The sequence below is a fragment of the Phacochoerus africanus genome, chromosome 15 (genome assembly GCF_016906955.1).
Source record: "Phacochoerus africanus isolate WHEZ1 chromosome 15, ROS_Pafr_v1, whole genome shotgun sequence".
Taxonomy (NCBI): domain Eukaryota; kingdom Metazoa; phylum Chordata; class Mammalia; order Artiodactyla; family Suidae; genus Phacochoerus; species Phacochoerus africanus.
In genome coordinates this window covers 76,071,192-76,098,882 of record NC_062558.1, presented here as the reverse complement: position 1 = coordinate 76,098,882, position 27,691 = coordinate 76,071,192, and the positions used below count along the sequence as shown (strand labels likewise).

General features: G+C 41.6%; 1 protein-coding gene across 3 annotated transcripts in view; it reads left to right on the top strand.

Moving 5' to 3' along the window:
- The window catches only part of MICU1 (mitochondrial calcium uptake 1), a 226,822-nt gene that overhangs the window by 197,817 nt on the left and 1,314 nt on the right, over window positions 1–27,691 (top strand). For all 3 annotated transcript variants that reach the window (XM_047759643.1, XM_047759642.1, XM_047759641.1), the window contains one exon: window positions 21,820–21,909. In XM_047759643.1, the coding sequence (XP_047615599.1) occupies window positions 21,820–21,909 (90 nt within the window). The remainder of the gene's footprint in view (window positions 1–21,819; window positions 21,910–27,691) is intronic.

The following is a 27,691-nucleotide window of genomic DNA, read 5'->3' as shown; positions in this document are numbered from 1 at the left end:
TTGGAAATAGGCATTTATGCTGAGGCACAGTGCTTGAAATTCAGAAGTTCTCTGGTCAGAGCCAAAGTTATGACATAAAATGTGAGGCTAAAATCGCTATCCAAATTCATTCTTTGTTGAGAAGGGATGGTTTGGGGTTTTTTTATATTTTTGTATTAAAAAAATTTAAGATAAAATCATGACTCCGAGAATAGCACCCTATTGGTTTACTTCATATAAAGTCGGTTCCAGTTTGTACAGGCAATATAAGAGAGCAGAGGAATTAAAAATACAGTTTTTATCCAACATTTTATTATGAAACACTTCAAACATAAAGTTGAAGTAATTATTTAGAGACCATCCATATGTCCAGCTCAGTTAACATTTTGCTATATTTCACTGATAGGTTATCTATACATATATTCGTCTAATTGTCAATCTCTTTTATTTTTTGATGCATTCAGAGTTAAAGACATAAGTCTATCTCACTCCTAAATGCTTCAGCATCAATATTAACTAAAGTTCAGTAGTTATTTACAGTTCCCTTGTGCTCTTTCACAGTCAGTTTCTGCTACCAGTTATCAAGAGACAAATTTACTTCTGTGTATGTTTCCACCGTAGATTAATTTTGTTTGTTCTTGAATATCATACAAATGGAATTATGCAGCGTACACTCTTTCTAAAGTTTTTCAGTGTGTTTTTGAGATCCACACATGTTGTTGCACTTACAATAGTTTATTCTTTTTTTATGAATTGTAATCCATCATATGAATATTTCACAATTTGTTAATCTATTCTTCTATTGAACACATTGGCTGTTTCCAGTTATGAACTATCTTGACTTAAGCCACTATGAACATACTTGTCTTAGTCTTTTTGAGGACATGTCTGCATCCTGGTGCCGTTAAGATGCCACTGGTCCTGTTGCATCACAGCAGAAATGCCTATGGTCAATGTTTTAATGAAAGTTTCATATACATTTGAAAAGAATGTGCATTGTGCACTTTTGAATTTAGTGTTACAGAAACGTCAGTTAGGTCAAGGTGGTTGATAGATAGTGTTCAGATTTTCTATGTCCTTACTGACTTTTTTGTCTAATTGCTCTATCAGTTAGAGTGGAATGTTAAAATCTCTAAGTATGGTGTGTGAATTTGTATATATTTCCCTTTAAATGATGTCAGTCTAAGTGCATGAATATTTAATCATTATGATTACTCTGTTTTCCTGATGAACTGACCCTTTCATCATTATGACTTGAAGTCTGTTTTATCTGGTGTTGATACAATTACTACAGCTTTTTAGGTAGTTATTGTTTGCATGCTATTGTTTTATGTTCAGCCTATCTTTGTCTTTAAGGTGCATCACTTCCAGACATTGAACTCTAGTGACTTTTTTTTTTTTTTTTTTTAAGGGCTGCACACACAGCATATGGAAGTTCCCAAGCTAGGGGTCAAATCGGAGCTACAGCTGCCAGCCACAGCCACAGCCACAGCAATGTGATATCTGAGCCACATCTTCAACCTTCACGGCCATGCCAGATCCCTGACCCAATGAATGAGGCCAGAGATCAAACCTGCAATGTTCATGGATACTAGTCAGATTCTTTTCCGCTGCACCACAACAGGAACTCCCTCTAGTGACCTTTTAGCTATACCTCTTTGCATTTTATAATTTAGTGGCTTCTCTAGAAATTAAACTTTTCATGGTTTAAAGTTAGTATTGTACCATTTCAAGTGAAATATAAGAACCTTGGAATCATACAGTTCCATTTACCATCACCCCATCCTTTGTGCTATAATCGTTGTTTATGTTTCATCTGTATATGTTATCATCCCTATCATATATTAGGATTTTTGGTTTCAACGGTTATGGTTTTTTTTTGGCCATTAACAAAAAAATGATATTTATACTTACCAACATTTATCATTTACTAACATATTTACCATTTTGAGTGTTTTTCATTTATTTTTGAATATCTAAATTGTATCTGGTCTCCCTTCCCATCAGTGAAAAAACTTCCTTTGTCATTTTTTATATTATAGCACAGATCTGCTAGCAATGAATTAGTTTTTGGTTTATCTGAAACCAATTAAATGTCTTAATTTTACCATTGGATACTGCAGTGTGTGATTTATAACTCTCTCCAAAGCATTGACTCAGGTTTCATACACACAGTCTTGTTTATTCAATATTTTTTGGTGGATTTCTTAAGATATTCTAATATAAGATGATGACATCTGCAAACACAGATGTCTTTTTTTGTTTTTTTTTTTGTTTTTTTTTTTTTTTTGCTTTTCAGGGCCGCACCTGTGGCATATGAAAGTTCCCAGGCTAGGAGTCAGTCAGAGCTACAGCTGCCAGCCTACACCTCAGCCACAGCAACATGGGGTCCAGGCTGCATCTGTGACCTACACCACAGTTCACAGCAACGCTGGATCCCAAACCCACTGGGCGAAGCCAGGGATCGAACCTGCATCCTCATGGATATTAGTCAGATTCATTTCCACTGTGTCACAACAGGAACTCCCTTTATTTCATTTTCTTGATCCACATAACTTTATTTATTTATTTATTTATTTATTTTTGCTTTTTAGGGCCACACCCATGACACACAGAGGTTCCCAGGCTAGGGGTGAAATTGGAGCCACAGCTGCCGACCTACGCCACAACCACAGCAACACAGGAGCCAAGCCAAGTCTGCGACCTACACCACAGCTCACAGCAATGCCAAATCCTTAACCCACTGAGCGAGGCCAGGGATCGAATCTGCAACCTCATGGTTCCTAGTTGGATTCTTTTCCGCTGCACCACAACAGGAACTCCTATTTATTGTCTTTTTTTTTTTAATGATTTTTTTTTCCATAATGGTTGGTTTACAGTGTTCTATCAGTTTTCTACTGTACAGCAAAGTGACCCAGTCACACATACATATGTACATTTCTTTTTCTCAAATTGTCATCCATCATGCTCCATCGCAAATGACTAGATACAGTTCCCAGTGCTATCCAGCAGGATCTCATTGCTTATCCATTCCAAATGCAATAGTTTGCATCTATTAATTCCAGATTCCCAGTCCTACCACTCCCTCTCCCTCCCCCTTGGCAACCACAAGTCTGTTGTCCAAGTCCATAGATTCCAGATATAAGTGATATCATTTGGTATTTGTCTTTCTCTTTCCGACTTCACTTAGTGTGAGAGTCTCTAGTTCCATCCATGTTGCTACAAATGGCATTAATTTGTCCTTTTTTATGGCCAAGTAGTATTCCTGTGTGTGTGGTGTGTGTAGCACATCTTCTTCATTCATTCATCCATCAATGGACATTTAGGTTGTTTCCATGTCTTGGCTATTGCGAATAGTGCTGCAGTGAACATGCCGGGTGCATGTGTCTTTTTCAAGGAAAGTTTTGTCCAGATATATGCCCAAGAGTGGGATTGCTGGGTCATATGGTAGCTCTATATTTAGTTTTCTGAGGTACCTCCATACTGTTTTCCATAGTGGTTGTACCAATTTACAGTCCCACCAAGAGTGTAGGAGGGTTCCCTTTTCTCCACACCCTCTTCAGCATTTGTTATTTGTAGACTTATTAATGATGGCCATTCTGACTGGTATGAGGTGGTATCTCATAGTAGTTTTGATTTGCATTTCTCTTAATAGTGATGTTGAGCTTTTTTTTTTTTTTTTTTTTTTTTGTCTTTTTAGGACTGCACCTGAGGCATGTGGAGATTCACAGACTAGGTATCAAATCAGAGGTGTAGCCACTGGTCTACACCACAGCTCACAGCAACGCCATATCCTTAACCCACTGAGCGAGGCCAGGGATCCAACCTGTGTTCTCATCGATGCTAGTCAGATTTGTTTCCACTGAGCCACAATGGGAACTCCAACGCATAACTTTTTTTTTGTCTTTTTAGGGCCGAACCGGAGGCATATGGCGCCTCCCAGGCTAGGGGTACAATCGGAGCTTCAGCTGCCAGCCTCCACCAGAGCCACAACAACACCAGATCCAAGCTGCGTCTGTGACCCACACCACAGCTCATGGCAACGCCGGATCCTTAACCCATAAGCGAGGCCAGGAATTGAATCCGCAACCTCATGGTTCCTACTTTCCAATGCACCACAACGGCAACTCCCACATAACTTTTTTAAATAGCATTTGTCTCCTTGCTTGTTTTTTTCATTTATTTAAAATACTTCTTCAGGAGTTCCCTTGTGGCTCAGTGGGTAAAGGAACTGACATTGTCACTGTGTGGCTCAGGTTGCTGCTTTGGAGCAGGTTCAATCCCTGGCCCGGGAACTTCCACATGCCTTGGGTGTGGCCAAAAAGGAAAAAATTAAAAATGATAATATCTTTTCTGACCTTTATGGAATCCTTTGAAAGCAAATTAACTAAATCTTGGAGGTTTGGTATGTGTGTATAATACCACAGGGTCAAACAAAACAAAACAAACTTAATAGCATCTGTAAATCCAAAGATAGAAGATTTGAAGTCACCGCTTATTGTAAAAATAAAATTAATAAGCTCCTTTTTATATTTGCCTACCTTTTTTTGAAAAGTCCAACTAAAGACAATAGAATTGCTTTAAAGAACAGTTATATAGGATGAATCACTATCTGCATTAAATTATAGGATGTACAAAGTAGAATGATTCAGGGTAATGATACCAAAGGGAAGTGCAACCTAGTAGTTAAAAAAAAAAAAAAAGATAAAATGTTTCTTTCAAATGACTTCAAGTCATTTCCTGGGATGTTTAGTCTCTTCATAGAGTTCATGCCTCATTATCCTTGCTAATAGAGGCAGATATAGTCATATCTGATATCCAGAAATATGCTTGGCTTTGAGATATATGATATTTGGCATTTGTTTTGACTTCTTAGTTTGTTTTATCTGTGTAACTTTGGATTCCCTGAGTGTAAAAGATAGATATTTAGAGGAAACTGGCCTAGATTCATGCTAAATAAGAGGGAGAAGCCAAGTATATTCATTTCCTGGGCTGCCGTGACAAATTACCACAAACACGGTGATCTGAGACAACAGAAATTTACTTCACAGTTCTGAAGGGCACGAATCTGAAATCAGGATATTGGCAGGGCCATGCTCCTTCTGCAGGCTTGAGGCTTGCCTCATCCAGCCTCTGACAGCTTAGTCATTCCTCAGGTTGTGGCTGTAGAACTCCAATCACTGCTTCTGTCTTCCCATGGCCTTCCCCCTCCTTCTTCCCGTGTGTCTGTCTTTTCAAGTTCCAGGGGCTAAGACATAGACATATCTTTGGGGAGCCCATCATTCAACCCACTATAGCAGCTAAGAACTAAATATCATTCATATGTACTCCACAAAGTAAGGCAAAAATACAAACAAAAAATATGAATTTAATTTACCATGAGAATATTTGTATTATCTGTTTAAAAGCTCAGATTTTTTTAGAACCCTAAATATACTCTTTACCTGGGTAATTACTATTTCTTCAAAGAGGCCTTCCCTAATTACTCAATATGAATTATTAAAAAAAAATAACCACGTTGTCTATAGCTTTCATAATTTTAAAAGACATTAACCTAAAATCTTCTGCTTTCACAAATATGGCTAATCAAGTAGAGCAGAGACTACTATGATATTTTGTACATAGATAGTAGGCCCTCAATAAATACTTATTAACTGAATTATTCCTCATCTGTCCAGGAGCTCAAAGTGAGCATTAGCCTTGATTCCATACTCTTTCACCCCTGTATTTATTTCTTTTGTATATCCATGTCTCTGCTTCCAAAATATCCTGAATCTTGACTCGATTTTTCCCATCCAGCCTTCCCTGGGTGGGTGGTCTCTTTTAACTTGGATTACAAGACTCCATATGGCATGGCCCTTGTATACTCTTTGAGTACATCTAATATCCCTTTCTTACCAGTTCACTCTACTCCACTTATTCCTCTTTTATATGTTAGAGATAGCAAGTTCATGCCCACCTGAAAGCCTTTGTTCTGGCCGTTCCTTCACCTCAGGTGCTTTATCCCAGGATCTCTGTGTGTTTGGCTCCTGTAACTCATATAAATCACTTCCTCGGTAGCTCAATCAGCCTGTATCATAATTTTTATCATTATCTGGTATTTTCTCATGTACCTATGTGTATGTTTGTTATCTGTCTGTGTTTCCTAGAATGCTTATCTCTCTTATTCATGGATATATTCCCTGTCTAGGACAATATATGGTATATAGTAGACACTCTACAAATATTTGATCAGCAAATGAATGCGAGATTGAACACCTTGATAGATGTGAACAACACATAGGATCTCAGGCCAATAACCAACCCCTCACCTTTGGTGGTAGACCCAAAAAACAAACCGATGTCATGAATCCATTGTATTCTGTAACCCCTATCTTTTTAAAAAAATATTTTATTTGATTTTATTATTTTTGTTATTGTCGTTGTCTCTCTATGCACCCACAGCATATGGAGGTTCCCAGGCTAGGGGTCAAATCAGAGCTGTAGCCACTGGCCTAGGCCACACCACAGCAATGCCAGATCCAGGCCGCATCTGCAACCTACCACAGCTCACAGCAACACTTTATCCTTAACCCACTGAGCAAGGCCAGAGATCAAACCTGGATGTCCTCATGGATGCTAGTCAGATTCATTTCCCCTGAGCCACAATGGAAACTCCTATAACCTGTATCTTTTATTTGTATTTATTTATTTTTGCTCTTTTAGTGTAATCCCTATCTTTTAGACTTGACATATATTTCACCTTCTTCCTTGCTTAAGGAGGTGATGATGTAAGTAACGTTAACCGATGTATTGCAGTGCCCATGGAAAGACTAGCGTGTGCTCAGCTACCATTCCAGGTTCCTTCCCTCTGCCAGATGAACCTATCTTTTGCAGGCTCTCCTTGCCATATTCCCGTTGTTTTTAAACCTTTCTGATCCTAATAGTCATACTACTGATTTTTGCAGCGGTTTGAGTCCTGTACCAATTCTCCCTCCACAGAATCATGGAAATTCACTGCTGAGATGAGTCTTAGGAAGCAAGAGGAAGTGTCATGGTTAAGAACACAAGTCTGGATTCGAATCTTGGCTCCATCATTGACTAGCTGAGGAGATTCCAGTAATTACTGAACTTAAGTTTTTATGTTTTTAAACTCAGGATAATATTACCACCTCATAAGATTGTTCTGAGGATAAATCCACATAAAGCACTTCACCTCGTGCCTGTCATGCAGTTAATGTTTAATAAATGCCAACTGCTTCCATCATCAGGTTGATGAGGTAACCAGATTTGGTGTGGTTCATCCATTTCTTCAGCCCGCAGCATGAGCACTATTGCAGGGCACAGTTTCTGCCCTCAAGAAGCTAGGGGAGAAAAAGGAATATACAAGCTGTGCAAGTTGGTGTGAGAGTGCTAATGAGACATAAGATTCAGAGTGGAGCCTCTGACCCATATGAGGGGAGGGGAAAGAGGCGGAGGGAGAGACAGGAGTACTTTTGTCTGCCTGCTGCTCTCAGTCTCAGCTGTCTTCATTTTTTTTTCCCCAAAAGGTTAGGACCTTCAGAAATTGGCACCTATTAGAGGCCCTGGCACTGCCTCTTCCTTGGCTATTTTAGAGCTTGCAACCCTGTCTTTAGACATAATTTAGCACAGAATTTCCCAAACAGCATTGTGAAGAACATTATCTACTGCAATATGTTAATGGTTCTGTGGGTTTACAACAAAACCAAAAAAGAAGTGGTCCGTGGTTCAAATAAGTTTGGAAAATGCTAGGTTTTACAGAATTTCTTCCTGCAGCACGACTCCTGCCAGCTTTTTAATATGCTCATGTACATTATTAATCTCCAAGAGAGTGCTTTAGTTCCTAAACTCGACTTGCCCCAAAATGTCTTTTAACATCTTAGAGAGCTAATGTTCCTCCAAACAGTTGGAGAACCCAGGCAGGTGGTGGCTGCAGATTTACATTACAGCATGATCTAATCCCTCCAGAACAAAAATGCCAGATTTTTTTTTTTTTTTTTTTTTGGACAAGGCTCTTTCTTTCATTCTGCCTGACCCATGTGAAAATGGCAACTCTCAGGCAAGAATGTGATGTCCTTGGTGAATTTTGACCATTTGGAGAAAGAACCTTCCTCCGTGAACTACAGTGTGTTTCTACTATAGGTCATCTCTTTTGTTAGCACTTAAGAGGGATTGGTTCTATTGCTTATTCATAGGCGTACTGGGCATAAAATTAGATGTATAACCTCTCAAGGGCTGTCTGAATGATTTACCTCATCTGCTGAAGAAGGTAATGGAAAATTGAACACGACTCTTTCCCCATGGCATCCGGTGATGGAAAAGTGAGAAATTAGAGTTGGAGCTCTAGAATGAGCTATTGCACATATGACTTAGAATCTTTTTATTTCTGCCAAGAGAATAAAAGATTTTGGGGAACAGTAAAGACCCATCATAAAGCACCGTAGGATGGTAGAGACTTAGTAAACTCATAGGTCCAGTTGTGACCCCCATGTACCTGGAACTGTAGTACAGCAAATAATCACACAAATATAATCCATGGCCTTTATACTCATGCCCCAGTAGAAGCCTACTTAAATTGAAAACCATAATTTATAACATGGTTGTCCTTCATTCTTTATAGTCATCCTGTGTGTACAGTTTACCTTACTAGCTGACAAGCCAAGAAAATAAATAGTTAAGACCTGTGGCATAACTCCTACAGGGTGCCCTCTGCAACCCCCAGTATTTCTTCTGAAAGGTAGATGATCCTATCCCCCACTTTATGGCTGAGGAAATGTAAAATGAAGCCACTTACTCTTGGTTTCCTTGCTAAGTAGAGCCACAATTCAAGCTCAGAGCTCTCTGATCCCAGAGTCTGTATTTTTTCCACACTGTCATGTTGTCTCTCAGTATATTCCAAATTGCTGCTGGAACTTGAAAATCTTTGCTGAAAGGTAATCCTGGAGAAGGCAATGCAGGTTCCCCATTTTGAGCTAGGCTTCTCAGTAGCTTAGGAAAGGAAGACAGGCTCTAGGCTATTTCTTCCCAGTTCCCTTTGCCTAGGAGTTGACCATTCTTGGGTAAGAATAAAGTCCTTTTGGTAAACTATGACATTTTGGAGGTAGTGCCCTTCTCTTGAAGATGAAATATAACATTTTCCCCGTACAGTTGTCTCCTCTGTTCAGGACCAGGCTTTACAGCTCAGACACACTCTGGCATGTAATGCATACCCTACAGACTCTTGGAGTTGTCTAATCTAGCTTCTTACCCTACACAGGAATATCTTAGTAGACACATCTGTGTTCTTCACTTTTTTTTTTTTTTTTGTCTTTTTGCCATTTCTTGGGCCGCTCCTGCAGCATATGGAGGTTCCCGGGCTAGGGGTCGAATTGGAACTGTAGCTGCCAGCCTACGCCAGAACCACAGCAACGCAGGATCCGAGCTGAGCTACGTCTGCAACCTACACCACAGCTCATGGCAACGCCGGAACCTTGACCCACTGAGCAAGGGCAGGGATCAAACCCACAACCTCATGGTTCCTAGTCGGATTCGTTAACCACTGTGCCACGACGGGAACTCCAGTTTTTTGGGGTTTTTTTTTCTTCACTTTTCTGATGTTACTCTTTGGTGACGAAACCAATAACAAAAGCCTAAAATCACTTAAATGAGGCCATGTAACAAGGAAAGTCGATATCCCTTTAAAGGATACCACAGAACAGAAAAGACATATGTATATACTAAAGTGTCAGTTTCTCAACTAAAGTGTCAAATTATAGGATATACAGCTGTGAACCTCTCGACTTCTAATGACCCAACTGTTTTTCATCACTTCTGCTCATTGGCATAGCAATGCTTTGTTATAGAGACACTCCCAACATCTAGAATTTATTGAGAGTCCACTATATGCAAGACATTTGTAAGCATAAGTTTTGGTTTTAAACTCAAACCTGATTTTGAATCCCTTCCACTTACTAGCTTTGTGACGTTGAAAAATCACTGAAGCTCTCAAAGTCTCAGTTTCCTGATGTGTAGAGCAGTGATAATAGAATACTTGCCTCAGGACTCTTGTGAAAATTGAATGAGATAATCCTGTATTAATATACTAGATTGAAATTATATCCAGCTGCCTTCTCTGATTTTCAGCCTCTAGGTACTACTTTCCTCTGCCTGCTTGTCTTATTAAGGAGCTAAAAGACTGGAAACAATCTATCTCAGTATGCAACTTAGCAAGAAGTTTGTTTTTTTTTTTAATCATCCTAGGACCTGACGAGTCTTACTTTTGTCCTCTTATAAAGTAGTATCTACTGCTTTTTTCGGCCACTTTTTGAGATCCGTATAAATTACTTGTACTTACTAATGAGGAAGATTGGAGCTTTTCATTTCTCCTAAGTTTCATCACTGATCCAAAAATTCTTGGGATCATCGCCTTGAGAAGGCATTATCATTATTTAACTTCTCTATTCCTAGGAATATGTAAACCCTGTTAATATCTTTAGTGTCCTTAGCATTCAAGGGGAAATTTTCTACTAGACCATAAACTCTTGAGGGCAAGAACCCTCAAGAAGAAAAATATGTTTTACATATTTTTGTGTGCTACTCTGAGCCTAGAACAATCTTTTTATACAGTAGATGTTCAGTTAATGTTGAATAAATGAGTGAATTAATTCTAAACATGGCAAGAACCCTCAAGAAGAAAAATATGTTTTACATATTTTTGTGTGCTACTCTGAGCCTAGAACAATCTTTTTATACAGTAGATGTTCAGTTAATGTTGAATAAATGAGTGAATTAATTCTAAACATGGTCAGATCCCAAAAAGAACAGTGAAATGCTCTAATAAAAGTTTAGGATGAGAGGGAGAATAAGAGAGTATAAAACCTTCCCATGTCATTAATTTCCTTGACATGTGGGCAAGTTCTAACTTCTCTGACCTCAAGTTGAGTCATATTAAATATCTCTAAGGGTTCATCCAGATTTGAAATTCCAGTGCCATAACTAAATCAGTTTTTTACTGAATGTAGTAATATTTAAAGAACATATTATAGCCTAAAGTTATATCCAGATCTGTGTGGAAATGAACTTATAATTATCAGATACATTTGAAATCAGAGCAAGGCCATTGAATTCACAAAAGAAGGTGGCAGTTTTAATTTATTTTCTTGTTAAGAATTTTTTTTTTTTTTTTTGGTCTTTTTGCCATTTCTTGGGCCGCTCCCGTGGCATATGGAGGTTCCCAGGCTAGGGGTCTAATCGGAGCTGTAGCTGCCAGCCTACGTCAGAGCCACAGCAATGCGGGATCCGAGCCACATCTACACCACAGCTCACGGCAACGCCGGATCGTTAACCCACTGAGCAAGGGCAGGGATCGAACCCACAACCTCATGGTTCCTAGTCGGATTCGTTAACAACTGCGCCACGACGGGAACTCCTTGTTAAGAAATTTAAAACTTAATTAGACCTTGTCTAGTACCTCCCTATAAGATCTAATTTTGGGAGCTTGGTTTAGTAGTTGCAGAAAAGTGACAGTTTTGTAAAATGTACCTAGAATGAGTGTAGCTTTATATAAATTATCATTTGAGGAACCTCAAAAGGACAGTCCGAACCGTAAATGCCTCCCCTACTTACTTTTCTTGCTCATAAAAAATTACTACAAATTTAACAGCTTAAAACACCACCTATTGGAGTTCCCGTCGTGGCGCAGTGGAAATGAATCCAACTAGGAACCATGAGGTTTCGGGTTTGATCCCCGGCTTCACTCAGTGAGTTAAGGATCTGGCATTTCTGTGCGCTGTGGTGTAGGTTGCAGACTCAGCTCAGATCCTGAGTTGCTGTGGCTGTGGTATAGGCCAGCAGCTATAGATCCGATTAGACCCCTAGCCTGGGAAACTCCACAAGTGCGGCCCTAAAAAGTCCAAAAAGAAAAAAAAGAAAAAAAGAAAAAAAAAAACCCGCTACCTATTTATCTTTTTTTTTTTTTTTTTAGGGCCGCACCAATGGCATATGGAAGTTCCCAGGCTAGGGGTCAAATCGGAGCTGTAGCTGCTGGCCTACACCACAGCTGCAGCAATGCCAGATCCTTAACCCACTGAACGAGGTCAGGGATGGAACCTGCATCCTCATGGATCCAAGTCAGGTTTGTTACCACTGAGCCATGATGGGAACTCCACCTATTTATCATCTTTGTTTCTATAAGTTGGATCTGGGCACAGCATAACTGGGTTCTATGCTAGTCTTAACAAGGCAGAAATCAAGGTGTCAGCAGGACTGCATTCTCATTTGGAGGTCACAGTCCTCTTTAAGCTCATTTAGGTCCTTGTTAGAATTCAGTTCCTTTCAGTTGTAAAAGGACCAAGGTCCCTTTTTCTTGCAGCCATCAGCCAGGGGTCTCCGTCAGCAAGGCCGCTGCAGTTCCTTGCCATGTGGCCCTGTCACAATATGGCAGCTCACTTCTTCAGAGCCAGCAGGAGCATCTCTTTCCCCAGTGTGCCCAGATGGATTCTTCCATAACTTTAATCATGAGTGTGACTATCCTATTAGGTTTTCCGTATAAAGTAACCTAATCATAAAAGTGGTCTCACATCATGAGAGATTCTCATACTAAGTGAAGTAAGTCAGAAAGAAAAACACAAATACCATATGATATCATTTATATGTGGAATCTAAAATATGGCACAAATGAACCTATCTATAGAACAGAAACAAACTCATGGGCATAGAGAACAGAATTGTGGTCGCCAAGGAAGAGGGGAAGGGAGTAGGATGGCCTGAGACTTTGGGGTTAGATCCAACCTATTACATTTAGACTGGATAAGCAATGGGATCCTGCTGTATAGCACAGGGAACTATATTCAGTCACTTGTGACATGACATGATAGAAGATAATATGAGAAAAAGAATGTGTGTGTGTATTTTATATATATATATATATATATATATATATAAAAGCTGGGTCGCTTTGCTGTACAGCAGAAATTGATAGAACATTGTATATCAACTATAATTTAAAAATTAGGGAGTTCCTTGTCATGGTGCAGCTCAGTGGTACATGGCTCAGAAACGAATATGACTAGGAACCATGAGGTTGTGGGTTCAATCCCTGGCCTCACCCAGTGGGTTAAGGATCTGACATTGCCATAAGTTGTGGTGTAGGTCGCAGATGCAGCTCGGATCCTGCATGGCTATGGCTTTGGTGTAGGCCGGCAGCTGTAGCTCCAATTAGACCCCTAGCCTGGGAATCTCCATATGCTGCCAGAGTGGCCCTAAAAAAAAAAAAAATTAAAAAGAGTGGTATTGCATTATATTCACAGGTCCTGTCTACATTCCTCAAGGAGAGGAGATTTTAGGGAGTTCCCTGGTGGTCTAGTGGTTAGGACTCAGTGCTTTCAGTGCTGCTGCCTGGGTTCAATACCAGGCCTGGGAACTGAGATCCCATATCAAGCCTTGGCAAAAAAAAAAAAAAAAGTTCCCCTTGTAGCTTAGCAGGTTAAGACCTGATATAGTGTCCATGAGAATGCAGGTTAGATCCCTGGCCTTGCTCAGTGGGTTAAGGATCTGGCATTGCCACAAGCTTCGGCATAGGTCACAGAGGTGGCTCGGGTCTTTAGGCCTATGTGTGTATTGGCCTCAGCAACAGCTCCGATTCAACCCCTAGCCTGGGAACTTCCATATGCTGCAGGTGCAGCCATAAAAAAGGGCAAAAAAAAGTGAGATTCTACTGGTGTGGGAATGTTGAGGACCATCTCAGAATTCTATCCACCATATCAGCCGTAATGCCAAAAATTACCACCTTTAGATTTATTCATTGAGGACTTCTGAAGATATGGCCACTTTAACTAATCTAAGCCATGTTATCTAAAAAAATGTTAATGTGGTAGTCGTAAAATTTAGGGCTAGAAGGGAGCTTAGAAATCATTGTACTTAAACCCTCACTTTATAGTTTTTAACCTCTTTGTTTACACATGAAAGAAAATGACTTGCTCCAGTCACAACTAGGGTGACACAAAATGGAGGCCACAGGTTGAGGTTCTCTGCCTTCCATGCTACTGTTCTCTTTAGTACACGGCACCCACTGCTGCTTGAAGGGCCTAGAGAATCTCTACAGGAGGCTGAGTGCTTCTGTGGGAGAAGTTGACAGCACAAGTATATGGGAGAGCATCCCCAGAGAGCCATAGCATTAAGGCAGGAAGTAGGGATGTCATAAAGACATAAGGAAGAGGTTATGGTAAAAAAAAAAAAAAATCCTATTTTATAAATTCTTTTAAAGTTTGTGGGAGGCAGGCCTCTGTGCTTCAGTTCATGATTGCATTTTGTAAAAATGTTTATGTATAAAAAGGAGTATTGGCGAGGATTCCATTCGTTAAAGACAAAGTCATCAATTTGTAAAAATTATTCAAGGGAGCTAAAATTCTGAAAGAAAGGTTTGTTTTATGAGGCAATTCCTCTGCAGAGACCTGTTTTTTTTTCCCCAAATTTAAAGTCACTTAGCAATGCTAAAGATTGATTTTGGCTTAACTATGTTGCTTTGAATATGTTGTGATTTAGTAAAATTATGTAAGTGCCCCAAGGAGGAAGAGAGCTGTTGTAGAGATTCGAGGCTACCATTGGGGGAGAGAGGAAGGTGGGGGTAGGATAAAGTGCTAAAACATCCACTTAAATAAATAAGAACAACATCAGCCAACATTACAACCTGCTATGAAAAGGATCAGTAAGGAATTATACCAGCTGGAGAAATACAGAGATTAATATTTAATACAAGCATGCTTTGGGGGGGCTTCAAGGGTTATTTCCCTTAGAAGCCTCTGTAAAGTTTTGACAAGTTTCACCTTCACTTGTAAAGGTGAAGAGTATTTAACTTTTTGTATAATTTCAGCAAACTGAATTTAAACATCTCAGTTGCTTTCATCTTTAACCATCAGAGATTCAGACTCTGTTGAAGCTGACAACTATAGCCTAAGGAAGTGATTTTGTAAATGGGATAAAAGAAACTTCCCAAGGAAGTAATTTTGTAAATGGGATAAAAGGCCCTTCCTCCTCAAGACTGAAGTTAGAGTAATATAAGGAAGTGATTATCTAGATAATGATATATCCTGTTGGTGGAATACTATGCAGCTGTTAAAAAGGAACTGCTTACGTATTGGAATCGAATTATTTCTTTTTTCTTTTTAGGGCCGCACCCACGGCATGTGGAGGTTCCCAGGCTAGGGGTTGAATGGGAGCTGTAACTGCCAGCCTATGCCACAGCCACAGCAATTTGGGATTCAAGCCATGTCTGTGACCTACACCACAGCTCATGGCAACACCAGATCCTTAACCCACTGAGCGAGGCCAGGGATCAAACTCGCAACCTCATGGTTCCTAGTCAGATTCGTTTCCGCTATGCCACGACGGGAACTCTAGAATTGAACTATTTCTTAGATATGTTGTTAGATTGGTAAAGCAAACTACATATTTAATATAGTATTATTTTGTAGGAAGAAGTGAAGAATAAATATTTGATTTTATATCCATAAAATATTTATGTGGAAACTGGAGCTGTTGGTTGCCTCTGGACAACTAGGGGGCTGGGGCAAAAGTTTGAGAGGGAGACTTTAGCCCTTTTGTACTATTTGAACTTAAAACAGGGAAGGTATTATCTAATGAAAAATAACTTCTTAAAATAAAAAAGAATGAAAATGGAAAGAGTTGAAAAGGGAAAAAGCAAGTTAATATTGTAAATCGGCCTCCAGATTAGATCTGGCTGTGTTATAAAGATTTCCCTGCAAGGAGACTTGACGGCCTCCTGCAGGATTTATCCTGATGCTCTTATCCCCACCTGCCCTTTCTGTTCTAGCTCTCTGGTCAGGTATTAGCATCCTTTCCTGCTTTTAGTATGTTACTCAAACTGATTCCTCTATCCCAACCCCCCTCACCCACTACCATACATGCCAAATCTGGAGCAGTCCGTCTTTTTTTTTTTTTTTTTTGGCCACACTCATGGCATGTGGAAGCTCCCCGGCCAGGGATGGATGAGCTGCAGCTGCAACCTACACCACAGCTGCAGCAACACCAGATCCTCAACACACTTGGGGGGGCCAGGGATCAAACTTGCACCACCGAAGGGACAATGCCAGATCCTTCACCACAGCAGGAATTCCAAGCAATCTGTCTCTTTAGTCCTTTAGAGTTAGGATCCAAACTGTGCCTCCTACCAAATACAGACTATTCTACTGTAACACATATGTGTCTATTAATATATCTGATAATTCTCCTACATATTTCTCAATCTTCATGGTAAATATTGTTTCCCCCACTGAACTGTGATAGCCCTCTGGGTGTGTCACCTGACATCACTGACTACCTAATAGTGCTGGTAGAAATGCTTGTGGGCAAAATATGATGAGCATTTTTAATGAAGCCAGATACAATGCTAGACAATGGCAGTAAACCTTACTGTAAATCATGTCCTGGATTAAAGCATGGAAGCCCGTTGAAGCAGTTATCCGGGATGATGCTCTGAGGTTCAGAAAACCTGACCACTGGTTTTCTCTGTGGCATATATATACCAGTATTTAGGAGCCAGGATCACTAGCATCACGATCAACCTGCCTGCGGCTCAGAAGCTCCGTGTAGAACAAGGAATTGTTATAAAGGTCATTTAGGAGTTCCCATTGTGGTGCAATGGACAGGAATCTGACTAGTATCCATGAGGATGCAGGTTTGATCTCTGGCCTTGCTCAGTGGGTGGGGATCTGGTGTTGCTGTGAGCTATGGCGTACATGGGTCACAGATTCGGCTGGATCTGGCATTCCTGTGGCTGTGGTGTAGGCCAGCAGCTGTAGCTCCAATTCAACCCCTAGCCCAGGAACTTCCATATGCCACAAGTCCTGCCCTAAAGAGCAAAAATTAATAATTAATTAAATGTACGTATGTATGTATGTCATTATTGGTATACCTTGTTGCTCTTGGCTCCTTAAACTGCTTGTTATTCTAAATGTTGTCCTTTGCTCCCCACCCGCATTCATTCCCGCAATCAATTTGAAGTGTGTTGTGTTGTATTAGCCAGAGTATCTTGGGAAAAGATGTGGAAGAAAGGACAAGTGCTCTTTAAAGGAAAACCCTTCCCCCTGCCCCCACCTTCTCCGAAGCCATCTAGAGATGGACTTAAGAAACTAAGACATCTGGATCATAAGCCTTTCCAAAGCTGAAGCAGAAATGTCTCCCCTCACTTAACCTTGGCAGTCACAGGCCAGCTTTTTATTTTCTCCATTGCAGTCCAGGAAGACAGGAATAATCACATGGCCACACAGCTAGAGACTATCAATGCTACTTGGCGTGTCACCTTTCCAAACACCTTTGCATTAGGAAGAGAAAGGCAGCTCCTAACTGGGTCACATTGTCTATAGCTCTCTCTCTGCATCAGAGGCAGGAAAACTTCCAGGGCCACCTTTGTTACATATGCTTATCATTGGGTTGCATTGTAATAAACCTTTTAGGTTGTTCGTTAAATTGTCAGTGTAAGTTCCAAGGGAATGCTAATGCCTTCCACTGTATAGGACAGTCAAATCTGTGATCAGACTCTAATGTTGGCTTCTCACAACCCCCAACTATTCAGTTATTCATCCCTGCCCACTGGCAGGGAGTAATCCTCAATTTAGCTATTCTTTCATCTGAGCTTCTTCTCTTATTTAGGGTGACAGGTTCATGGGAGGGTCCATTGTCCTTATAAGAATTCAAGTGGTCCCAGTGTGTATAGGGAGAAGAGCACTGACTGCAAGTCAGGAGACCTAGATTCTAGATCCAGCTCTGCTGCCTGCTAGCTTTGTGACCCTGGGCAATTTATTCAATTTCTCCGCTTCTTACTTTTCCCCAGGGGTTCTTCTAGTTCTAAGATTCTCTGATTCCAAGTGGATATTTGAGCTCTTTTCCCTCCAGAACTCTCCTTTCTTCTGTTTGACTACTGTTGTGAAGTTTTATGTAATGTAGCTTCTGACATTATAGTCACACAAAACTCAGTATGGGCTTCTTTATGCGGTTGAATTGTCTAGGCATGCACTATGCCAGAGAGTAAATTGGGCACCTGACACAACTCAGATTCTGCCTGGACTTTTCAAAAAGCCAGATGGTTAACACGTTTTTGAGTGCCAACTGAGCCTGTTCCTACAAATTCTTCTCTATCCCAACCTAGTAGAAATCACCCAGCCTCATGTCCATGTATTGTTCAGGCAGCTGGACCAGCCTTGTACCAAAGGGATAGATAGGCCTTGGAAACCTCATACTCCATAGAGACAATCTTTCAGATTAGAAACTAGAATCCCAACCATCAATCAGCATCGTCAAACAGGGGAGGCCCAAATTCCAGTACCAACAACTGGTACTGGAAGTAGAGATCTGAGGCGGGAGCGGGGGTGGTAGGGGATTGTTCTGCTTGCTGTGATTTAATTATGACTTTGTGATTCAGAGACGTGGAAGCAAATCTGAGTGAGCCAACTCTCAGGACCAGCTGTCAAGCTCTTGGCTTGTAATCTGCTGTCATCCTACTTGTCCCAAGTGTCCCCAGCTGGACAGCTCACCAGCTAGTTTAGTTTATTTCCTCCACTGCTCTGATTCACACCCTGGGGGCCAATCTGAAGATCTTGAACTGTGAAAGGGCACTCCAGCTAGGCTCTTTGTTGGCTGGTAACACCCCAGTGGTTTGAGTTACAATAACTGAGCAGCCCTGGTTTTTCCTCCTATAGTACAGATGGTGTCAGAGCCCCCCTGTGTGTGAGATGGAACATAATCTGTGACTGTTCTGTCAAGAGATGGCATTTGTAATGAGGCATTCCTGCCAGTGGCTTCCAGAAGTCCCCACTCTGCAATTACTTAATACCACTTTAATGAGCTTTTCACTAAAAAATTCCAAGAGCTCTTCCTGATACTCTTGGATACTATTTAGTTAATGGTTTAGTTAGAGGGAAGGGTCTATCTTCATGGGGAAAAGGATGGGCACTTGCAATATCCAGAGGAGTTGGCAATAAGCCCTATGCCCTGAGAGAATGGCACTGGGAAAGAGAAAAAGAGGGGTAGTTATCAGTTGTAATAAAAGTGTGAGATTGCTGTGAAATGCAGAAAAAAGAATGGTTACCATAAAGCATCTGTGTTTATCTAACACAAAACAGGTTTTGAGCCACTTCTCAGGACATTGTTCTGTGGCCCTGAGGGTAATTCATTAGATGATCACAGTTTGAGTGCATCCGGTATCTTCTGATGTGATTCTCTTTTCACTGAGCAATCTTCTGAGATGAACTGAGTTTCCTTAGTAGATTTTCCTACTGAGAAGTATAATGACCAGCTGTCATCATGTTAGTTCTCGTAGCAGTTACTATTTTCCTTGTAAATTGGCCTTCTGGTTTCTCTTCCTTCCCCGGGCAGTTTGATTATTAGCAGGAATCAGTTCTTCGTGAGCCAGCTGAATCAAGTATCTAGCGCTGGGAGGCTTTTTCTAAAACCTAGAACTTCCTCAGTCTTTGGAGAGGCCCCATCTCCCCTGTCAGCACTTAACCACATCTTGTGCACATCCACACAATAATATATTCTGCTTAAGTCTTTTGGTTCCAAAGGATCTTGATTCCCCTTTCACGGTAATTCACATCCCAGGAGGAAGGTTGATATGAACAGTAACCTGAAGCTACAGGATGGGGAATCCAGCTCTTCCTACCTTTCTGAGCAGCCGAGTTTCCCTGCAGCCAAGGCTATGAACACTAAGACACAGCCCAGCTTGTGACCTCTTTATCTTTCCTCTACCCTTCACTGCAAAAGACCTCAGCTGTTTCTGCATACCTCCACCCCATTCCTCACCCTCAGATTCTAGACGAATCGCATAAACAATTCTTTGCTCTACTAAGCCACCTCAGCAGTTATCTTGCGTCATCTCCTCATTTGTAGATGAGAAAATTAAATCTAAAGAGAGCAGGCACCTCCTCCATCAGGGTCACACAGCAAGTTGGTGGAGGCAGAACTAGAGCTCAAGTCTTGTGACAGTGAGCACAGTTTGCCTGCTGTGTCACCATGCTCTGCATTGCTCTGGCATTTGTATCAGCTGACCTTGGGGACACGGTGGTGAATACATGGAGGCAATAGAGAAAGTGAAAGATCAAATGAAGAAAAAAATAACAAGGAAGAACTGAAATTATAGGAATGAAATAAGCAAAGAAGGCACACTGACTTTAAGTTCACGTTGCTTCTGGAAGACTCTGACCTGAGGTTTATAGAGAATACTTTGTTGCTAGTTGATTCATAAATAGAAATTCGGAGTTCCCTTCGTGGCTCAGTGGTTAACGGATCCGACTAGGAACCATGAGGTTTCGGGTTCGATCCCTGGCCTTGCTCAGTGGGTCAAGGATCCCAAGTTGCTGTGGCTGTGGCCTAGGCTGGCAGCTGCAGCTCCAATTGGACCCCTAGCCTGGGAACCTCCATATGCCGAAGGTGTGGCCCTAGAACAGACCAAAAAAAAAAAAAAATTAAAAAACAAATAAATAGAAATTCATCTTTTTCTTTCCTCTGTGGTTTACCTGACTTAAGAGTGTGTCTCGGAGTTCCCATTGTGGTGTAGCGGAAAGGAATCCGACTAGTATTCATGAGGATGCAGGTTCGATCCCTGGCCCTACTCAGTGGATCAGGGATCTGGTGTTGCCATGAGCTGTTAGTGTAGGTCGCAGATGGGCCTCTGATTCCACGTTGCTCTAGCTGTGGTATAGACTGGCAGCTGTAGGTCTGATTTGACCTCTAGCCTGGGAATTTCCATATGTCTCAAGTGTGGCCCTAAAAAGCAAAAAAAAAAAAAAAAAGAGAGAGAGAGAGAGAGAGTGTGCCTCTAAGCCGTAACATAATGTATAGATGTAGTTGGGTCAGGCTTGAGGATAAATGGCAGAGAAGGCAGAGGAAATTGCCTCATCCTTCCTGGTTTGTTTTTTTGTGACAACCCAATTCTCACATAATTGCTAGTGTTTAATAGTAAATGTCAGAGAAAGAGAAAATGGCAGAAGAAGAGATTTTCTGCTCAGGTTCAGGAGAAAAAAAAAAAAAAGGCTGTATACTGATCTAGTGGGATGGGGGCCACTGCTTCTCCCAACGGGCAGAGTTGGAAAAGACAAAATAGCGATGAAAAACCTGTTGGGAGGAGTGGCAGCTCAGCTGCTCAGCCAAGCAGGTTCCCCACTGTCAATCAGTGACTGGCGAGCGAGGCCTCACTGCACTCAGACAAGCCTCCTGGTCCCCCACCTCCCTGTCCTTTCTTTCGCTGCCTCATTATTTCCTTGACTTTTTGTTATTCTGTTCTTTCCAGTGGGAGAGAAATGCCAAGAAGGAGATTATAGTAATATCAGGTGTTATTTTTTTTTTCAAGGCAGGGATCATAATTTGTTAGAAGAGCCACCACTGCATGCTCTAGACTTAGAAGTCCATCTTTAAATATGGTGTGGATTTTCACTTTTTAAAATTTATATCACGGTAAAATATATATAAGTTGCCATTTAAACCGTTTAAGTATATATAATTCAGTGGCATTAATTACATTCACAGTGTTGTACAACCATCACCACTATTTCTAAAATGTTTCCATTACCCCAAACAGAACATTTGTACCCACTAACCACTAACTCTCCAGCCCCTGGTAACTTCAATCTACTTTCTCTATGAATTTAATATCAGGCTTTCTTACTTCATTATATATACCTCCTAAAATGTGGGGGAACCTGAAATGGAAAGAAAGGGAGGTTGCGGATTAAAAATTGAATTGTTTTCTTACATGTGACTTAACTATAGTTGAAAACTTTTTATTAGGACTGAATTGATGTCTCCTTCCATTCCCTTTGCTGTGCTAAGTCAACACCTTTCTTCTTTCAGTGACCATGCAGCAGGTGGCCAGGACCGTGGCTAAAGTGGAACTCTCAGACCACGTGTGCGATGTGGTATTTGCACTCTTTGACTGTGACGGTGAGTGGGGTCCTCTGGAGACAGGCGGGAAAACCGAGCCTACTGCCCTTGAAGCAGACACTGTTTCTGATGGAGCCTTGCAGACAGCCCCAGCGTACCAGCCTACGCCTCTTCTGCTTACCCCTTTCCACATCAATAGCTGGGCCCTCAGCACCACGACACAGAGAAATATAAGCCCTGGTCCTCGTTAGTGTTCTCCATTTCTCCCTATAATTCCAGGTTGCCTGTAGGCCTAAATTCATGTTGACCATAAGGATTTTAAAAATGGAAACAAGGAGTTCCCATCGTGACTCAGGGGTTAACGAATCCGACTAGGAGCCACGAGGTTGCGGGTTCGATCCCTGGCTTTGCTCAGCGGGTTAAGGATCTGGTGTTGCCATGAGGTGTGCTGTAGGTCACAGATGGGGCTCGGATCCCACATTGCTGTGGCTGTGGCCTAGGCCAGTAGCTACAGCTCTGATTAGACCCCTAGCCTAGGAACCGCCATAAGCCGTGGGTGCGACCCTAGAAAAGACAAAAAAAAGAAAGAAAAGAAACAAAATATTAGACCCAGCTTGCTGTTTAGTAGATAGGAGCACTCGAGTATCCTAACGTCTCTTCTGACCTCTCCACCTCCCAGGGCACATTTCAGTCATTTGCATGCCATCATAGCGCTCAGCTCCACACCGTGGCCTTTTGTGTCTGTGAGCACTCTGTAGTCTAGCCCATTTAAGAGATCCTGGCTCTGCTCTAGCATTATTTCTCAGCTGTGTTGGCAGTTACAATAATGATAATATGAACAATGGAAGCTCACAGGTTTTCATTGCTTGTGATGACCCAGGTACACCGAGAAGCTGTTCATTTAATCCTCCGATGCAGGAATTATCATTAACCACGCTCTGCAGATAAGGAAACTGCAACTCAGAGAGGTTAAGTAGTTTTCCCAGGATTACAAAGGTAGTAGTTGATGGCAAAACCAGGATTTGAACCAAAGCTGCGCTGCCTCCCTCTAGATCATGTTGCTTCCATTGCTTGTCTCACGGCCAGGATTCATTGCTCATCTTCTCTTAGGAAGCTGGGCTCTTAGAATTCGAGAACCAGATCAAAAACTCCCACCCATGTGAAACCTTCCCTTCGGATCCCAGCACAGTGAATCACTCTGGTTTTTTCATTTCTTAATTTGGTTCAGTTTTCCATGTTACTGCATGTGACACTCTTATCTCTGTGTATGAGACTTTCTTTCCCTACCTAATTGTGAGCTTTTTAAGGATAGTTTACAAGTCCTGTTCACCTTTGGACCCCCCACCCCAATAGGACCTCAGATGGTACTTTGCACATTATAGGTGTTCATTAACTTATTAAGTTGAACTTGAGTTATTTAAATCTCCCCCCTGTACCCACAACCAAGGTCAGAGTTAAAGGAAGCCTCAGGGTGAGGACAAAGAGTCCTCCGCCACAGGGAAGGATGGTTATTCTCTAGAGCTGCCCTGCCCCCTATGACACCACTAGTTACTTGTGGCTATTTAAATTTAAATTAATTCAAACTGAGTACTATTTATTTATTTATTTATTGGCCATGCCCACAGCATGCAGAAGTTCCCAGGCCAGGGATTGAACCTGAGCCACAGCAGTGACAATGTCAGGTCCTTAACCGCTGTGCCACCAGGGAACTCCCTAAACTGAATACAATTTACAACTCACTTCCTCCATCTCTTTAGCGACATTTCTGGTGCTCAGTAGTCACATGTGGCTAGTGGCTCCTATTTTTTTTTTTTTAGGGCCACACCCGTGGCATATGGAGGTTCCCAGGTTAGGGGTCAAATCAGAACTGTAGCCGCCAACCTACACCACAGCCACAGCAACTCAGGATCCGAGCTGTATCTGTGACCTACACCATAGCTCATGGCAACACCAGATCCTTAACCCAATGAGTGAGGCCAGGAATTGAACCCGAGTCCTCATAGGTGCTAATCAGGTTCGTTAACCACTGAGCCATGACAGGAACTCCTAGTGGCTCCTATTTTGAATAGCACAAACAAAAATGTTTCCCAAAGACAAAAAAAAAAAAAGGAGTTCTCGTAGTGGCGCAGTGGTTAACGAATCCGACTAGTAACCATGAGGTTGTGGGTTCGATCCCTGGCCTTGCTCAGTGGGTTAAGGATCTGGTGTTGCCAGGAGCTGTGGTGTAGGTCGCAGATGCAGCTTGGATCCCGCGTTGCTGTGTCTGTGGCGTAGGCCGGTGTCCACAGCTCCGATTAGACCCCCAGCCTGGGAACCTCCATATGCCGCAGGAAGCGGCCCTAGAAAAGATAAAAAGACCAAAAAAAAAAAAAAAAAGATGTTTCCCTCATAGCTATGAGTTCTAATGGACATCGGTGCTAGAGTGAGAGAGTAACTTTTCCCAGATTTTGTTTTAACTGCAGTCACTTTTAGGTGGTTTGAGTTTTTTTCAAAAAATTTATTTTTATAATTTTTGAATCCAGTATTGTCGATCTGGTTTGTGAAGGGAATATGGAGGTAATGACAACCAGCCTCACAGTTCTCCTCTTCTTCCAGGAAGTCCTGGGAAATGTTTGATTTTCCAGCCTTTTAAAAGGAGGATCTGTCAATATCTTCTTGAATTATCTTTAAAATATCATTTAGTTTCAGGTGTACAACATGACCATTCAATATTTGTATATATTACAAAATGATCACCTCAGTAAGTCTAGTCACCATCTTATGAGTACTTTTAAGATTTATTCTCATAGCAACTTTGAAATATGCAATATACTGTTTTCAGATATAATCTTTATACTCTAAATTATGTCCCCATGACTTATTTATATTATACCAATTTCTTTTGACCCTCTTCACCCACCCCACCCCCACCTCTGGTACCAGTCTGTTCTCTATATCTATGAACTTGGCTGTTTTTTTTCTGGGATTCCACATGTAAGTGAAATCACACCATGTTTGTCATCTTTTGTTAGTTAGCATAATGCCCTCAAGGTCCATCCATGTTGTCACAAATGGCAAAATTTCCTTCTTTTTTATGACTGAATAATATTCCATCATATATCTCCAACAATTTATGCTATTTCCATGTCTTGTAAATAATGCTGCAGTGAACATGGGGGTGCATATATCTTTTCAAGTTAGCGTTTTTGTTTCTTTCAGATAAAATACTCAGAAGTGCAATTTGGATCATATGACAGTTCTATTTTTAGTTTTTTGAGAAACCTCCATACTGTTTTTCATAGCGGCTGCACCAACTTACATTCCTACCAACAGTGCACGAGGGTTCCCTTTTCTCAACATCCTCACCAGCACTTGTTATTTATTGGTGTTTTGACTGTAACCTTTATTCTGTTAGGTGTAGAGATGATATCTCATTGTAGTTTTCACTTGCATTTTCCTAATGGTTAGTGATGTTGAGAATCTTTTCGTGTGTCTTTTGGCCATCTCTTTGTGTTTGGTGCTTTGTCTTTGGAAAGCACCTATTCAGGTCCTCTGCCCATTTTTAAATCAGGTTGTTTGGTTTTTTTGCTATTGAGTTGTAGAATTCTCTATATAGTTTGGATATTAACTCCATATCAGATACATGATTTGCAGATATTTTCTCCCATTCCCACAGATTGCCTTTTCATTTTGTTGATGGTTTCCTTTGCTGTGCAGAAGCTTGATATCGTTTGATATAGTCCCACTTGTTTATTTTTGCTTTTCACGCTTTTGCTCTGGGTGTTAAATGGGATTTTTTTTTTCAATCTACAGAAAAGGGAAGTAGATATTAAATTTAGAAGCCATTGTCATTTCTGCCACTGCAAGTTCAAAATGCCAGAGGACAGAGAATTCCGATCTTCCAACAGACTTGTCACAAAATTGAGTTGCACTCACAGATCATAGATGCACACAGATGACATTCAGTCATATATCTGATTTATAGGTGACAAAAGCCATTCAGACTGGTCAGCCCTGGCCTTGGGAAACAGAAACCCACGGTAGTTTAAATGAAGTAACCTCAGGTTTTTTCATCTTAATCTTCTTTTTCTACAAAATATTAAGAATCCTGTTTAGACTTTTTTGTTCTTTTAATCGCATTCTCAATAAACCATATTACAATTACCTTTCAGCCCAGCCAGGCCACTTTTTTTTGTTTGTTTGTTTGTTTCAGTTTTTAGGGCTATACCCATGGCACATGGAAGTTCCCAGGAGCTACAGCTGTCAGCCTCCGCCACAACCACAGCAACACAGGATCTAAGCCACGTCTGCGACCTACACCACAGCTCACAGCAATGCCGGATCCCCAACCCAACTGAGCGAGGCCAGGGATTGAACCCGAATCCTCATGGATAGTAGTCAGATTCACTTCCACTGTGCCACAAAGGGAACTCCTTAACTTTTTATATTGAAGTATAATATACATACAGAAAAGTACAAAGTATGGAGCATGGAGTTCCCGTTGTTCCCTCAGCAGGTAAGAACCCAACTAGTATCCATGAGGGTGCAGGTTCGATCCCTGGCCTCCCTCAGTGGGTTAAGGATCTGGCGTTGCTGCTAGCTGCCATGTATATCACAGATGTGGCTTGGATCCAGTGTTGCTGTGGCAGTGGCGTAGGGCTCACATTCGACCCCTAGCCTGAGAACTTCCATATGCCACAAGCACAGCCCTAAAAAGAAAAAAAGGGGGGGAGGCATGGTGCTTTATAAATATTTTAAAACTGAGCACATCTGCGTGACCAGCATTATCCAGATGCATCGCATTACCAGGACCACAGAGTTCCCTGGTGCTGCCTCCCTGTCACTTATGCCCCCAAGGATGGCCACTTCCCTAACTCCTAGTACCATGGAGTAGTTTTATGTGGTTTTTGTGTGTTCGTTTGTTTTAATCTTGCTGTGAAGTATCTCCTGAGACTGGCTCTGCTCTCTTCAGATAGAAAACACCGGCCTGTTTAGGTTTTCAGATACTCTCTCCAGAAGCAAACCATTTATTCCCTCTTTCCACTTTCTTCCCAGACTGATCTTTAGTAGAGGTCTGTTTCCTGCTTTCCTATTATTTTATCACCACCAGCAGTGGCTGCCATTCTTTAATCATCAGACATTTACTCTTGGGCATCTCGCCAATGGCCCTCTCTTGTTGCAGTGGTTGCTGTTCCCTGTGGCTTGAGAGGTGACCTTTGGTCAGACCAGATGCTCTCCAAGCTCTCCTCCAGACCTGAAAGTGTGCCACTAAAGAGAGTGAAATGAGAAGCCATGAGGAAGAAAGTGGGGTGAATCCAAAGCCAGATTTTGATTTCGGTTTTCACCATGAAAAGCCCTCATCTGGACTACTGCAGCAGCCTCCTAACCGGCTCCCATACTCCAGCCACACCACTCTGGAGTGGCCATCAGCACACATCCAGCCAGAGAAATGTATCCAGAGTGGACATCTAACTGCACCTCACTCCCCTCTTCTAGTCCTTTTCTGCCTTGAAGAGCAAGTGCAAACCCTTTAATGAGAATACAAGATCCTTGGGGACCTGCCTGCGTCTGGTTCCTTTGTCATATCCCCACCGCTGTTGCCCCACAATACCTGACTCCTTGTCGTCTCCAGCAGCTGTGCTGCTTCCTGCCTAGGCCTTAGCTTCTGCTGCTTCCACTACTGGAATGCCCTCCCCACCTCACTCCCCTTCACTTGGCCAATTCCTGCTCGTCCTTTGGGATTCAGTTAAGGAGTCACCTCTAGGAAGCCTTTACTGATCTGTGCATGCATCCTCCCCACCCTGAGTTAGATTTTCTTCCCCTTTGCCCCCAGAGCATCCTCTCCCTGCCCCATGATGCCATT